Here is a 16,638-nt window from a genome sequence, read left to right as displayed (position 1 = left end):
TGTTAAAACTGTCCATCATCAGGACCTTGTTTTTAAAACTGTCCATCATCAGGACCTTGTTGTTAAAACTGTCCTTCATCAGGACCTTGCTGTTAAAACTGTCCATCATCAGGACCTTGCTGTTAAAACTGTCCATCATCAGGACCTTGCTGTTAAAACTGTCCATCATCAGGACCTTGTTTTTAAAACTGTCCTTCATCAGGACCTTGTTGTTAAAACTGTCCATCATCAGGACCTTGCTGTTAAAACTGTCCATCATCAGGACCTTGCTGTTAAAACTGTCCATCATCAGGACCTTGTTTTTAAAACTGTCCATCATCTGGACGTTGTTGTTAAAACTGTCCATCATCAGGACCTTGCTGTTAAAATTGTCCATGATCAGGACCTTATTGTTAAAACTGTCAATCATCAGGACCTTGCTGTTAAAACTGTCCATCATCTGGACCTTGCTGTTAAAATTGTCCATCATCAGGACCTTATTGTTAAAACTGTCCATCATCAGGACCTTGCTGTTAAAACTGTCCATCATCAGGACCTTGCTGTTAAAACTGTCCATCATCAGGACCTTGCTGTTAAAACTGTCCATCATCAGGACCTTGCTGTTAAAACTGTCCATCATCAGGACCTTGCTGTTAAAACTGTCCATCATCAGGACCTTGTTGTTAAAACTGTCCATCATCAGGACCTTGTTGTTAAAACTGTCCATCATCAGGACCTTGTTGTTAAAACTGTCCATCATCAGGACCTTGCTGTTAAAACTGTCCATCATCAGGACCTTGCTGTTAAAACTGTCCATCATCAGGACCTTGTTGTTAAAACTGTCCATCATCAGGACCTTGTTGTTAAAACTGTCCATCATCAGGACCTTATTGTTAAAACTGTCCATCATCAGGACCTTGTTGTTAAAACTGTCCATCATCAGGACCTTGTTGTTAAAACTGTCCATCATCAGGACCTTGCTGTTAAAACTGTCCATCATCTGGACCTTGTTGATAAAACTGTCCATCATCAGGACCTTGTTGTTAAAACTGTCCATCATCAGGACCTTGTTGTTAAAACTGTCCATCATCAGGACCTTGCTGTTAAAACTGTCCATCATCAGGACCTTGTTGTTAAAACTGTCCATCATCAGGACCTTGCTGTTAAAACTGTCCATCATCAGGACCTTGTTGTTAAAACTGTCCATCATCAGGACCTTGTTGTTAAAACTGTCCATCATCAGGACCTTGCTGTTAAAACTGTCCTTCATTAGGACCTTATTGTTAAAACTGTCCATCATCAGGACCTTGTTGTTAAAACTGTCCATCATCAGGACCTTGTTGTTAAAACTGTCCATCATCAGGACCTTGTTGTTAAAACTGTCCATCATCAGGACCTTGCTGTTAAAACTGTCCATCATCAGGACCTTGCTGTTAAAACTGTCCATCATCAGGACCTTGCTGTTAAAACTGTCCATCATCAGGACCTTGCTGTTAAAACTGTCCTTCATTAGGACCTTGTTGTTAAAACTGTCCATCATTAGGACCTTGCTGTTAAAACTGTCCTTCATTAGGACCTTATTGTTAAAACTGTCCATCATCAGGACCTTGCTGTTAAAACTGTCCTTCATTAGGACCTTATTGTTAAAACTGTCCATCATCAGGACCTTGCTGTTAAAACTGTCCTTCATTAGGACCTTATTGTTAAAACTGTCCATCATCAGGACCTTGCTGTTAAAACTGTCCATCATCAGGACCTTGCTGTTAAAACTGTCCATCATCAGGACCTTGCTGTTAAAACTGTCCATCATCAGGACCTTGCTGTTAAAACTGTCCATCATCAGGACCTTGTTGTTAAAACTGTCCATCATCAGGACCTTGTTGTTAAAACTGTCCATCATTAGGACCTTGCTGTTAAAACTGTCCTTCATTAGGACCTTGCTGTTAAAACTGTCCTTCATTAGGACCTTATTGTTAAAACTGTCCATCATCAGGACCTTGCTGTTAAAACTGTCCTTCATTAGGACCTTATTGTTAAAACTGTCCATCATCAGGACCTTGCTGTTAAAACTGTCCATCATCAGGACCTTGCTGTTAAAACTGTCCTTCATTAGGACCTTGCTGTTAAAACTGTCCATCATCAGGACCTTGCTGTTAAAACTGTCCTTCATTAGGACCTTATTGTTAAAACTGTCCATCATCAGGACCTTGCTGTTAAAACTGTCCATCATCAGGACCTTGCTGTTAAAACTGTCCATCATTAGGACCTTGCTGTTAAAACTGTCCATCATCAGGACCTTGCTGTTAAAACTGTCCATCATCAGGACCTTGCTGTTAAAACTGTCCTTCATTAGGACCTTGCTGTTAAAACTGTCCATCATCAGGACCTTGCTGTTAAAACTGTCCATCATCAGGACCTTGCTGTTGTAAACATCTTCATGTTCTAACATAACAGATACAGAGTGGGAGAATGAAACATCACAGAGTGGGAGAAGGAAACGTTACAGAGTGGGAGAAGGAAACGTCACAGAGTGGGAGAAGGAAACGTTACAGAGAGGGAGAAGGAAACATCACAGAGTTGGAGAAGTAAACGTTACAGAGTGGGAGAAGGAAACGTCACAGAGTGGGAGAAGGAAACGTCACAGAGTGGGAGAAGGAAACGTTACAGAGTGGGAGAATGAAACATCACAGAGTGGGAGAAGGAAACGTTACAGAGTGGGAGAAGGAAACGTCACAGAGTGGGAGAAGGAAACGTCACAGAGTGGGAGAAGGAAACGTTACAAAGTGGGAGAAGGAAACGTTACAAAGTGGGAGAAGGAAACGTCACAGAGTGGGAGAAGGAAACGTCACAGAGTGGGAGAAGGAAACGTTACAAAGTGGGAGAAGGAAACGTCACAAAGTGGGAGAAGGAAATGTCACAGAGTGGGAGAAGGAAACGTTACAGAGTGGGAGAAGGAAACGTCACAGAGTGGGAGGAGGAAACGTTACAGAGTGAGAGAAGGAAACGTCACAGAGTCGGAGAATGAGGGTTCTCTGTGTTGGAATCTGAAATTTGAAAACGAACACAATCTCCTGTGAAACTGGTTGCATTTTAAACTCGTTGAAGCTGACTAAAAGAATTATCTTGGTTTCATACTGTCTTCGATGAAATAATCCTGCAGTTGTTGACATTGTTTTGTTGTATTTAGGATTGATGGTGAATAACTTTGTCTCAGATTGATTGGGAAGCTTTAAGGCTTAATGTCGTCTGGAATCGACTCGTTTTTCTCTGTCATGTGGATAAAGAACACGTTTCTCATCACCGTGTAACAACAGCTGTTCTTTGTTCACCACTAGATGGCGTTGTCCTTGTTGATCCTGAGGCTCTGGCAGGGAGGAAAGGTCGGTACCCCAACACACCTTTCATTCATGCTGAAAAAGCTCCTCCTGGTGGGTCTGAAAAGGACAGAAAAGGTGTTTAACAGCTGATTTTTCCACTGTTTGGGTGTCTCCCCTCTGCCCTCCAGTGTTTGTCACCCTGTCTTGCACCTTTCGCTACGGCAGAGACGACATGGACGTGATGGGAATCGCCTTCCGCAGGGAGCTGTACCTGTCCACCCGACAGGTGTACCCGCCTCTGCAGGACCGTGACAAGGGAGTTCACACCAAGATCCAGGCCAACCTTCTGCGCAAGCTGGGCAGCAACGCCTACCCCTTCTTCTTCGAGGTGAGAGGTGACAAGCAGCCGGAGTGAGGGAGAGGGAATCCTTCACTTACCAGCACAGAGGCCAGAGAGAAACGTGTTAAAGGGATAGTTTGCCTCTTTGGACATGAAGCTGTATGACATCCCATATCAGCAACATCATTTCTGAACATCTTCTTACCCCCTGCTGCGTCCTGTGAGCAGAGTTCCAGCCTCGTTTTGGTGTTGATGAAGGTAGTCCGGCTAGTTGGCTGGGGTTTAAAAAATAAAGCGTTTTGCTTCTCAGAACAATATGCGTTCAAAATCATATCAAATTTATTGGTAGTACATTTCATGTCCAAAACAGTTCAAAGTGCTTTACATAAAATAAAAGCATTGCAGCAGGGAGTGGAAGAAGCATTAAAAATTACATAAAAGAACATAAAGAAAAAACAAATAAAGTAATTTAAATTAATTTAAAAACAAGCACCAGTCCAGATAAGTTTCAGATTTCATGTATAGACACATGAGAAAACAAATGTTTTTAACCCTTTAACACCGGAATTTATATAGCTGTATATAAAAAGAATGTTTTGTGTGTGTTTTAGCCTTGAAGCAGATGGTAAATAATGCTGAGATTATTAATTTCACTTTTGCACAAAAAATAAATAGAAATTTTGTTATGTTGCTTTTTTTGCAACACCAGGCATAATGGTTAATAATAAGATAACAACAACACAGTAATATAACAGTGAAAAAACAATGTTTTTTTATTCACCCTTTTTTTTTTTACATATTTATTTATATAAAGGTTCCTAGGTCTGTAGTGAAAATGGACTATCCGGCATTGGGGGAATAAAGATGCTATCTGAGCTGGTTGATTGAGTCAAATGGTTTGTAGCATATATGCAACAATAGGCGTTAAGGTTTTTAACCTGGATTTAAAAATGTCTACATTTGGTGAAAGTTTAATCTCCACTGGCAGTTTGTTCCACTTGTTTGCAGCATAACAGCTAAATGCTGCTTCTCCATGTTTAGTCTGGACAAAAGAGTAATACATTTGCATCACAAAATCTTTCTCCAGGAAAAAGTCAGACCTCACGATCTCTTGGCCCTATTTTCTCTCCCTTCGTATCACTGCCTGCTGCCGACAGCCGCGCCTGTTACGGTGTTTGCTGCTCGGTCTGCACAGCAGGCAGTGATACGAAGGGAGAGAAAATAGGGCCAAGAGATCGTGAGGTCTGACTTTTTCTGGATTCAATTAAATTCAATTCATTTTTATTTATATAACACCAAATACACCAAATGTCATCTCAAGGCACTTAAATAATAAAGTCCAGTTCAAGCCAATTGGAATCCAATTAATTGTAATCATAATTATTTACAAAATAATCCAATTCATTCATATAGAGCCAATTCAAAAACAGTTTCCTTGCCAAGGAAACCAACAGATTGCACCGAAACTTGTCTTCAGTCCAATCTCCCGTCCTGAGCCTGAGGCGACTGTGGAGAGAAACGACTCCCTTTGAACAGGAAGAAACCTCTGGCAGAACCAGAACCAGGAAGGGTGGCCATCCGCCTCCACCAGCTGGGGTTTGAGAAGACAGAAAAGTGGGAAAAAAAACACTGTTTTGGATTACTGGAGAACGATTTTGTGATGCAAATGTATTACTCTGTTGAACGCATATTGTTCTGAGAAGCAAAACGCTTTATTTTTTAAACCCCAGCCAACTAGCCGGACTACCTTCATCAGCACCAAAACGAGGCTGGAACTCTGCTCACAGGACGCAGCAGGGGGTAAGAAGATGTTCAGAAATGATGTTGCTGATATGGGATGTTATACAGCTTCATGTCAAAAGAGGCGAACTATCCCTTTGATATACACTTACAGTGCAGTGTTCAACGGTTTCTGAGGTGAAATGAACTGTCAGCAGGGAGGCTTTTACAGAAAACGTATCAATGCTCCACGTCACATGTCAGAGAGGACCTGCAGCACAAAACATGAAAACAAGGAAAAGTCGAGCAATAAGAAGAGTTTAAACGTTTTACATCCAAGGAGAGGGGAGCTGGGAAAACTGTTTCTTCCCCTTTAAGCGATTTAACCGTTTTTTTTCTTCTCAGTTTCCAGACAACCTGCCTTGCTCCGTGGCACTCCAGCCAGCAGCCCAAGATGAAGGCAAGGTGAGAATCAAACCCGCGGCCTGAACCGGAAACACGATTTATGGCTGAGAACATTGGCTTTCAGGTCAGGGATGTTAGTGGTGAATTATCCCCGGGGGGTCGCAGATAGAAGTGAGCGCCCAGTCCCAGTTACCCCCACTGGGTCCTACTCCTGTGTTTCCATCTGTGGAGGCAGAGAGGCACTGCTTCTCTTTGGGTATCTAAGGGTCATCTAAGCACCCAAATGACCACCGGTGCCAGTTAAAAGTATAAATGTTCTCACATTGCACATTGTAATGTTTTCCAAACACGAGTCAGGAGGTTGGAAAACTCAGAGTCCCATCCAACACCCCAACACCTCAACCCGTTTATATGACACTAGCTAAAATAATTATTGTGTTAGTCCGGCCACAATAATCTTAAAACTATGGCTGGGAAACGATTAAAATGTTTAATCTAATTAATCACACGATTTCCCTGATTAATCACGATTAATCACATTTGTACGCAGAATCCAAAAATTAATCCTAAAGTAGCGTATAGCTTTTAGCATTTAGCTTTATTTTAAATGTGCTGCCATATGAATGGAAGTGCCATAACATTTGTTGTGCAAACACACTTTTAACATCAGCATCTTTCTGTAGTTTTTATGTAGAAGCCTCGCTCCACTGTCTGTTTCCTTGTAAATATATATATAATTTATATTTATAAGGCTATAAGACAATCGTAGACAAAGTTATTTATAGTTCTCCCATGTGATTCTCAATTTGTAATGAAACTGTTCAGAATTTTTAATGGAAATATGCTCCATGCATGAACAGTTTATGACTCAGACGTTTCATTTAAGAAGGTGGAATTGTGGGTAATCTGGTTGCTGAGCGGCAGACATTCCTTCTGTCCCTTTCACATTAAAACTGGGTTTACTCAGAGACTGACATGATCCTAAAAGGTTCCTGAACATGAGCAGAGATGAGGCCCACAGGACGGTGACGTGTCTTCTTTCTTCTCCTGCAGCAATGCGCTGTGGAGTTTGAGATCAAAGCGTTCAGCGCCGAGAGCCAGGATGCAAAAGTACGCAAGCGGTGAGTCCTGGTCCCTGTGTGAGAAACTGCAGAGAACTGAAAAAGAAGTCCAGTCCAGTCCTCTCATTGTTCCTGCTTTTGGGTTTGTGGTTTGGCTGAACAGGAGCACGGTGAAGCTGATGCTCAGGAAGGTCCAGTACGCTCCGGAGAGCCAGGAGGAGGCGCCCTCTGTTGAGACCACCAAGGAGTTCGTCATGTCGGACAAGCCGCTGCATGTCCAGGCCTCGCTGGACAAAGAGGTGGGCAGCTTCATATTAATTCAATTTCACTTCAATTCATTTTTATTTAAATAGCGCCAAATACAACAAATGTCATCTCAAGGCACTTAGATAATAAAGTCCAATTCAAGCCAATTGGAATTCAATTAATTGTAATCATAATTATTCATAAAATAATCCAATTCGTTCATATATATTCATATATTAATGCTCCGTTTGACTGAAATCTGTGGGGAGAAGACCTCCAGAGTCTGCAACCTGAGAGCATGCCATTCTTTTGGTTTAAGCAAATCAAATCAAGTCAAATTTATTTGTAGAATAGAATAGAAAAATACTTTATTCATCTCCCAATGGAGGAAATTCATATTAGTCAAGTAGCTCAAAAAAAATTATTAATATTTACAATGCTTGTATATTAACAACAACCATAATAACACCAATTCTAATAAAAACACTACTACTAAGTAATAATAATAATAATAATAAATGGCTAATTGAATAAATAATCAATTTGAGAAGAACTCAGCAGTCACTGTTAAAAAGTCTTATGGCTGTGGGAACGAAGGACCTTGTAGCACATTTCATGAACAATTCAAAGTGCTTCACATAAAATAAAAGCATTGCAGCAGGGAGTGGAAGAAGCATTAAAAATACATAAAAGAATATAAAGAGAAACAAATAAAATCATTTAAATGAATTTAAAAACAAGCAGCAGTCCAGATAAGTTCAAAGATGGCGTGCAGATTTCATGCAGAGACACATGAGAACAGAAATGTCTTTAACCTGGATTTAAAAATGTCTCCATTTGGTGAAAGTTTAATCTCCACTGGCAGTTTGTTCCACTTGTTGGCAGCATAACAGCTAAATGCTGCTTCTCCATGTTTAGTCTGGACTCTGGACTGGACCAGCTGACCTGAGTCCTTGGATCTAAGAGCTCTGCTGGCTTTATATTCTCTGAACAGATCACAGATTGTAAACCATCAGCAGGCTTTTAAAATCTATTCTGTGACTGACTGGAAGCCAGAGTAAAGATTTTAAAGCTGCTGTGATGTGTTCAGATCTCTTAGTCCGGGTTAAAACTCCAGCAGCAGCGTTCTGGATGAGCTGCAGATGTTTAATGCTCTTTTTTGGAAGTCCAGTTAAAAGAGCATTACAGTGATGGAGTCTGCTGGAGATGACAAACCGGAGATTTTAGCACCTCGTTATCCAAATGTTGGTGAATTCCTTTTACCAATCAGACAGCCGGTAGTGTTAAAGATGCTTTACTTGGAGGAGCGGAGTTATTTTGTGACCATTGGAAGTAATCAATCTGATCGAGTGGCTATGACATGTGGAGTTCCTCAGGGGTCAGTTCTTGGACCCCTTCTGTTCACCCTATACATGCTGCCTCTGGGTCAAATTCTGAAGAACTCTAAAGTCAACTACCACAGCTATGCAGATGACACACAGATATATCTGGCACTGTCTCAAGATGACTGCAGTCCTATAGAGTCAAAAAGTGGATGAACCAAAATTTCCTTCAGTTAAATCAAGAAAAAACTGAGGTCATTGTGTTTGGCAACAAAGAGAAGAGGTTTGCTGTCAGTAAACATCTTGAGTCACTGTCTCTAGAAACTAAAGACCAAGTCCGGAACCTCGGCGTGCTGATAGACTCAGACCTGACCTTCAACTATCATATCAAATCAGTCACCAAATCAGCCTTTTATCAACTTAAGAACATATCCAGATTTAAGGGTTTCATGTCCCAAACAGATCAGGAGAAGCTGATTCATGCTTTCATCTCCAGCAGACTCGACTACTGTAACGGTCTTCTGACTGGACCCCCCCAAAAGAGTCTCAAACAGCTGCAGCTCATTCAGAACGCTGCAGCCCGAGTTTTAACCAGAACAAAGAGATCACATCACATCACCCCAGTTCTCAAGTCTTTACATTGGCTCCCGGTCAGATACAGAATAGATTTTAAAGTTCTGCTACTCGTCTACAAATCACAGAATGGTTTAGGTCCAGAACACATGAATGACATGCTAGCAGAGTATAAACCCAGCAGAGCTCTGAGATCTGCTGACTCAGGTCAGATAGTGGAGCCCAGAGTTCAAACTGGACCCGGTGAAGCAGCTTTTAGCTGTTAGGCTGCACACAACTGGAACAAACTACCAGCAGAACTGAAATCAGCCCCAACTGTGAGCACTTTTAAATCCAGGTTAAAAACATTTCTCTTTCCGTGTGCTTATGGTTGAGTTTATATCTTTCTTTTTCCCCTCTTCTTTGATTGCTTTTAATTGTGTTTTTAATTTTTATTAAATTTTTTTTTCTCTTTAAATTGCTGCTTTATGCTGTTCTTTTAAATGCCTTGTCTTTATGTAAAGCACATTGAGTTGCCTGTGGTATGAAATGCGCTATATAAAAGATGCCTTGCCTTGCCTTGCCTTGCCTTTACAGCCAGATGTTTGCTTCTTGTTTGCAGCTTTACTATCACGGCGAGTCCATCAAAGTTACCGTCAGCGTCACAAACAACTCCAACAAAAATGTGAAGAACATCATCCTCTCAGGTGAGCGCAGCTCTCGTTGTGAACAACCCCCCCAAACACATCCGAGCTGGAGTTAACCGTGTCTGAACGTCTTGTCTCCAGTGGACCAGGTCGCCACGGTGGTGCTGTACTCCAACGACGTCTACGCCAAATGCGTGGATATCGAGGATACTGGGTAATGCTCGGCTCACGAGACATTTTTAAGAGTTTCTGCAGTTTGGCCGTGGTGGAGAAAAAGTTTCTGTTTCTTTCAAGATCTCAACGTTTGTCAGCCACGACAAAACGTTTTATATGAGAAAGTTAAGGTAACGTAATCTAATTTCTGTCACTAAAACAGATGAGGAAACAAATGTAAATCCAGATGTTATTGGTCCAAATGGGTCTCTGGTTTGATGCCAGCAGAATGCAGAGGTGGGCAGAGCAGCCAAAGATTGTACTCAAGTAAAAGTACTGTTACTTCAGAATAATATGACTCAAGTGAAAGTAAAAAGTATTCATCCAAATAATTACTTGAGTAAGAGTAAAAAAGGTGAAAAAACTACTCAAGTACTGAGTAACTGTTGAGTAACGTCTGATTTATTTGTTAACACAAGCATTCAATCAGACAGACAAAAATACTAAATAATCATCTTTAGGCAAATTAGAGTTCATCAAATTGATAAAATAAATTAAAATGAATGAATTAATTACAAAATATCTTAAATTAAAATAATTCAGGTAAATTCAAGAACTTCAATAAAAAATAAAAGAGACTTAGGAAATGTTTAAAACATATGTAACCCATATGGAACCTAAAAAACAAACATTCACCTATCCATGGGGGAAAAAACGAGTTTAGGAAACTTACCGCTACATGTTTCCTCAAGTTAGATGTTGAGTTTCTGCTGAAATGTGCGTTTGTTTTGGTTGACACAGAAGACACATAATGTAGCTGCTGTTTCTCACTCTTTGTAAGGTAAACATGCTTTCAGTATGAGGCCTCGTCTGCGTCTTCATTTCCCACCGTTGGTTCTGACATTTTTCATCTGTTTCTTTGTTTGTTTGCTACGACTGCTAATGCTAAAGCTAACCTGTCCCGCCGCTGAGATCGAGTATGGTCACGTGACCAGCCTGCACGGCTGCGTCTGATTGGTGGAACACAGTCAGGTGGTAGAGCCTTTTGGAAGTCTCTCTCTCTGTCAGAATAAAACATTAAAATGAGGCGTACGCGGGGGGATAAAAATAATGAGGCGTAGAATACCAAAGAGGTAAGAAGAAAAGTAACCAGCTCATTGTAGCCTAATGTAGCGGAGTAAGAGGACAGTTTCTGCTGCACACATCTACTCAAGTAAAAGTAAAAAGCATAGAGATTTAAAACTACTCCTAGAAGTATAATGTTTTCAAAAACTTACTCAAGTAAATGTAACTCATTACTACCCTCCTCTGGCTACGTCATGACTTGTTAAAGCAAAAATGTTTTCAAACGTATTTGTTTGATTCAAGTTGTTTGTAATGGGGAGAAATCTGGGTTTAAACGTTGGTTTTGTTCAGCTTCTGTTTTCAGATGGATCAGGATGAAGTGTGTTTTTGCGTTTTTCCTCCCATCTTTGTTGCCGTGCTTCTGGAACTTTTTCCTTTACTTCAGAGATTCTGTGTCGGCCGGAGCGACGCTGAAGAAAGAGTACAAGATGCTGCCTCTGCTGGCCAACAACAGGGAGCGCAGGGGCATCGCTTTGGATGGAAAACTGAAGCACGAAGACACCAACCTGGCATCGTCGAGCATGTGAGCAGAGAGAGGCCGACTTCCTGCTCTCAGTCGTCCTGTCGGGCCGGCCTCACGGGAAATGTTTGTGTTCTCTTTCAGGATTAAAGAAGGCGTTCTGAAGGAGGTTATGGGCATGATTGTATCGTACAGGGTCATGGTGAAGCTCATCGTTGGCGGGTCAGTACATCCCGCGTGTCTGGGAGCTTGCTTTTGTTTCCTCGTCAGGATGCCCTTCATCGTGTCCTCATGGGGATCAAAGCCTGAGGTTAAAGTGTTGCTCATGTGCAGCCAAAGGTTTAAATCCATCAGATGCCAGGGCCTAATCTTAACCCCTTACTAAAGACAACCTCTGAATTTGAGGTGGTCTCACAAACAGTGGGAGGCATCGCCATGGCAACAAGGCCAGCCAATCAGCCAGCCTGAAGCTGATTTCGCTTAAGCTCTAAACTCTGTAAACTTTAGCAACATTTTTACAATTTTGTTCCCACGAATTCGGTGCTACTAAAGCTAGCCGCAGTGAGCAACGCACTTCTGGTTATTTTCACAAAATAAAATACCCGTTGCCTTTTATCATAGGGAAAGCCATTACGATACAATTGGTGCTTTTGTTTTGAAAACAGGAAGTGAACCTACCCTCGTTGTAGCTAGCTTGAAACTGCCGTTTTGACAGGAAATGACGATCGGCGACGTCACGTTACGTTGCATCTTGGGTAGTTTGAGTAGTAACCTCATGATGCATACCCAACATTTAGGAGAATCAAGTATGCATCCGGGAACTTCTGCTTACTCAAACTCGCATACTAACTCAAAAAGTCAGTATGAGTAGTAGGAGAAGTAGGAGAAGTATGCGGTTACCTCACAAAGTGCTTGTAATGGGGCCATGATAAAGAGCCGGGGGTCTCATGCTCCACCCATCTGACACCACCAGGGGGCGCCACACAGCAGTTTATTATGAGATGGAAACGGGAATATGTTGACTGCAAACTGAACGGTTTAATTTCTTATTGTTTAAGGGTTTAAAACAATTCATTTATATGTCATGTGCTGTGGTTGAAAGGTTGAAACTTATTTCAGACTCCAGCTGATCGTTCACGTTTGATTCATTTTCTAAACACTGAAACTTTTCATCTTTGTCTCCAACACGCTCACAGCATGATGGGATCGACGTAAGTTTGTTTCTACATCATCAATATAACCGATTGTGTTTCAGTTGGGCTTTTTCTAGGAAGATGACATGAACGCAGACGTGCTTTAGTATCTGATTTAGCTTTTAAAACATTTAATCCAACAACCCTTCCTGTCTTCATTTGTTGCTGATGTCACCACACTGTGCATGAGGCTGCCACTGTCAGTAATATATGTGCAAACCCCACAGAACAGTTTTCTACAACTCTTTTATTAGTGAGTCTTATAGAAAATCTGCCGTGTGAACAAACTCCTTGCTTGTTGGTCTCATTTCTGTGGGAAACATGTTGGTTTGTTGCAGTGAGGTCGGCCTGGAAGTTCCCTTCAGACTGATGCATCCCAAACCAGACGCAGGTAAAACTTTCTCCGGTTTGATCTGAATATGTTGAAAAACTTTCTGTTTTCTTCAAACCAGCCACATGTTGTGCTTTAAAACGTATTCACACATTAATCCTGCTGGTTTTATCTGTCTTTGTGCTGCCTGCAGTGAAGGAGAGGTAAATATGCTGAAGACTCTTTTACATAAAGAAGTGAACCGTCTGCTTTTGCTGACGGAATATGCTGAGTCGGAGTTTTCTCGTACCCGTCCTTTCTGCAGTTCAGTTTGTGCAGGATCATGTTCCAGGATCCGTTTTCGCTGCATCAGCTCGTGCTCATGTCCCCGCGTCCTCCTCAGCACTATCAGCCGTCCTCTGTTTGTGTCCTTAACGTCAGAGGTCTACCTGGAATTACCCTTTGATGCAGCAAAGGGGGGGGTCACTGGTCACTTTGAGCTGAAACCTTGTCCGTAATGTTATGACCACTGACAGGAGAAGGGAAAACACTGATTATCTCATTGCAGAGATGGCTGGTAGAAAGGATGGATGTAACAGGCTGCTAACTCCTTGGAGTCGATGTGTTGTGTCTTCTAAAGTGAAACATAAGAGCAAATTATTTATTGGATGTTTGACACCAAGTTTACTTTGAGAAAATACATTTCAGTATCAGCTAAAAACACGACATAAATGTCAAAGTATTATTGAGATCCACATGCCATAATTATGACAAAAACTACTTCATAATCACAGATGTGATGCACAATATACTAAAGGTGGAGGAGCTAGAATACTTCAGTATATTGTCTGAGAATTCTCAGGTTTCATTGGAACTGTTTCATTCAATGTGACACAAAGTTAATCATGATTGAAATGCAGTCGTAACAGCTCAGTAAATCTGAGTCACTTTGAGCTGAAACCTTCTTGTCCGTAATGTTATGACCACTGACAGGAGAAGGGAAAACTCTGATTATCTCATTGCAGAGATGGCTGGTAGAAAGAGGATGAGTTAGCAGCCTGATACATCAGAAAAAATGGTGAGCACGAGGACTTTAGAGACTTTAACGAGGACCGACCTGTGATGCTAAACTACCGCATCATAGCGTCTCCACAACTGCAAGAGAAAAGCGTTCCAAGGAAGGAAACGAGTGAAGCAGAGGCTGGGTCAGGGTGATAAGCTGGGGCAACATTCATGCTAAAAACACCCAAAAAGGGCACATGAGCCCTTTGTGGACTGGATCAACTGGATCACGGATAAAAAAAATTATCTAAAGATTTACATTTGTATTTACTAGGGCTGGGCGAGTAAACTCGTTATTATCGCGTTAACGTGTTAATTATTTAACGCCAATAAATATTTTATCGCGCATTAACGCAGGTTTTATTATTGTTGAAGTCAGTTGCTGTCTGCTGCGGATCCACCAAACATGGAGAAGAGTACGGAACTTTTACTCGGCCATTTTTCATTTTAAAGTTGGACATCACCGCTACAGGTGCTCCTCGGTCTCTGTGTGAAGCTCTTCCTGTTTAACTGGTTTCAAAATAAAAGCAGATATTTCAAAATAATTTTTTTTAAAAGTCCTGCATTTACAGCCAAGTTGAATTGTCTTCTCACCGTAGTAGTTCCAGTCAAAAATATTATGATTCCACATAAAAACTACATAAAAATGCTGATGTTAAAAGTGTTTTGGCAACGATTAAAATGTTTAATCTAATTAATCACATGATTTCCCTGATTAATCACGATTAATCGCATTTGTACGCAAAATCCAAAAATGAATCCAAAAGTAGCGTATAGCTTTTAGCATTTAGCTTTATTTTAAATGTGCTGCCATATGAATGAAAGTGCCATAACATTTGTTGTGCAAACACACTTTTAACATCAGCATCTTTCTGTAGTTTTTATGTAGAAGCCTCGCTCCACTGTCTGTTTCCTTGAATGACTTGCTGCTATCAGTTGTGTGTTTTGCCTTTAAGTGATATTTTAGACTGGAACTACTACGCTGAGAAGACAATTCAACTTGGCAGTGTTTACAGATGACTTTGGTTCTGTCGACTCCGCCGTCTGGAAGAACTTTAAAATGAAAATGGCCGAGGCGGTCGGTGGCGTAGTGGGTTGAGCAGCCACCCCACATACCAAGGCTACAGTCCTCAATGCAGCGGGACCTGGTTCAAGTCCCACTCCGAGCGGCCCTTTGATGCATGTCTTCCCCATCTCTCTGCTTCCTGTCTCTGTCCTATCATTAAAGGCATAAAAAGCCCCCAAAAAAAAATTTAAAATGGCTGAGTAAAAGTTCCGTACCCTTCTCCAGGTTTGGTGGATCCGCCGATTACTTACTTTTCCGGTTCCGCAACAGACTTTTACAAAATAAAAGCCTGTAAGCAACAGACTTTTACAAAATAAAAGCCTGTGAGCAACGGACTTTTTCAAAATAAAAGCCTGTGAGCAACAGCGTTTTACAATAATAAAATAAATAATAAAACAGGTGGTCCGTGGCGTAGTAGGTTGAGCAGACGCCCCGTGTACAGAGACTATAGTCCTCGCTGCAGCTGGCCCCGGTTCGAGTCCCGCATCAGACAGCCCTGTGCTGCATGTCGTTCCCCCTCTCTCTGCCCCCTGCTTCCTGTCTCGCTGAACTTTCCTATCCATTAAAGGCACAAAAGCCCCCCAAAATGTTTTTTTTAATAAAAATTTTAAAAAACATGCGTTAATGCGCAATAAAATATTTATCGGTGTTAAATAATTAATGCGCTAACGCGATAATAACGAGTTAACTCGCCCAACCCTAGTTGGAAGACGTTTGATCCACCAGGATTTAAAGGCTGTTGCAGATGACTTTGGTTTGTAGCTCTCTGGTCTTCACCTGATTCTCTCACGCTGCTGTTTTTCCCAGTGAGTTGGAGGAGGAGCTGATCTTCCAAGAATTCAAGCGTTCCTACCTGAAGGGGATCATCGGTGAGGACGATGACGAGGAGGGCAACGTGTCGGGCGGCGACGACATGGCGCCCAAAGAGAAGTAGAGGAGAGTCAGTCGGGTGACGGCGGCTGAAACAACGGCTGCAAGACTCAGATTGTCTGGTAGAAACAGTCGATATTTAATTAAAAAGGACCGTTCCTGTCACATGTTTTACTATCTGTTCATAAATAGGTGAATGCACTTTTGATCCGCCCTCTTTCTCTGTTAGATCCCCCCAAACTCATGGCCGTTCAGCTGTTGTCTCACCTGGCCTGTAGCTTTGATGGTCATCAAAGGAAATAAAGCTTGTAGGATGAGACATAAAATCCTTTCAGTTGGAGGATAGAGAATGGTGCACCGTGTGAGACACAAGTAAGAACATAAGAACTTGTATCTTATAACTGAGCTGCATTAACATTTAGCCAATCGTTGTAATGCCTACAGACGCGGCCCTTGAATTAAATGACAAGTGTCCCTTTAATTCGGTTTGTACGATCATTTTTAGTGCTTTTGTATTTTCAGTGTCTCGGTTAGAAGGCCTATGTTCAGATTCAAAGCGATAAAGACAGTTTCTGTAGTCATGTGTTTCTTTTCTACGACCAGATAATGATTGACCTGCTTTTCTAGTGAAGCTGAAATGTTTCTGTGGTCATAAAAGTGCTTCTGCGTTTGATTTCTGCTGAGTTCTCTGAGAAACATTCCTGTAGAGGGCTGCACGAAGCCTTTGGCACGAAGGACCTGTGTGGCTCTGTGTTTGAACTCTGAGAGAATAAAAGCTGTCTGACACGCTGTTGAATACGCTGCTCTTTAT

At 41.5% G+C, this 16,638-nt stretch overlaps 1 protein-coding gene across 1 annotated transcript in view; it reads left to right on the top strand.

Moving 5' to 3' along the window:
- The window catches only part of saga (S-antigen; retina and pineal gland (arrestin) a), an 18,670-nt gene extending 2,779 nt beyond the window's left edge, over positions 1-15,891 (top strand). Inside the window, exons 3-15 of the mRNA XM_075482138.1 lie at positions 3,315-3,359; positions 3,485-3,684; positions 5,761-5,820; positions 6,814-6,881; positions 6,985-7,120; positions 9,564-9,648; positions 9,730-9,802; positions 11,252-11,389; positions 11,471-11,548; positions 12,523-12,537; positions 12,858-12,910; positions 13,044-13,053; positions 15,765-15,891. Coding sequence (XP_075338253.1) covers positions 3,315-3,359; positions 3,485-3,684; positions 5,761-5,820; positions 6,814-6,881; positions 6,985-7,120; positions 9,564-9,648; positions 9,730-9,802; positions 11,252-11,389; positions 11,471-11,548; positions 12,523-12,537; positions 12,858-12,910; positions 13,044-13,053; positions 15,765-15,891 — 1,088 coding nt within the window. The remainder of the gene's footprint in view (positions 1-3,314; positions 3,360-3,484; positions 3,685-5,760; positions 5,821-6,813; positions 6,882-6,984; positions 7,121-9,563; positions 9,649-9,729; positions 9,803-11,251; positions 11,390-11,470; positions 11,549-12,522; positions 12,538-12,857; positions 12,911-13,043; positions 13,054-15,764) is intronic.
- The last annotated feature ends 747 nt before the right edge of the window (positions 15,892-16,638 follow it).

This window comes from Odontesthes bonariensis, chromosome 14 (genome assembly GCF_027942865.1).
Source record: "Odontesthes bonariensis isolate fOdoBon6 chromosome 14, fOdoBon6.hap1, whole genome shotgun sequence".
NCBI lineage: Eukaryota > Metazoa > Chordata > Actinopteri > Atheriniformes > Atherinopsidae > Odontesthes > Odontesthes bonariensis.
The sequence above is the reverse complement of the archived record's forward strand: the minus strand, read 5'-3'. Positions and strand labels throughout refer to the sequence as shown.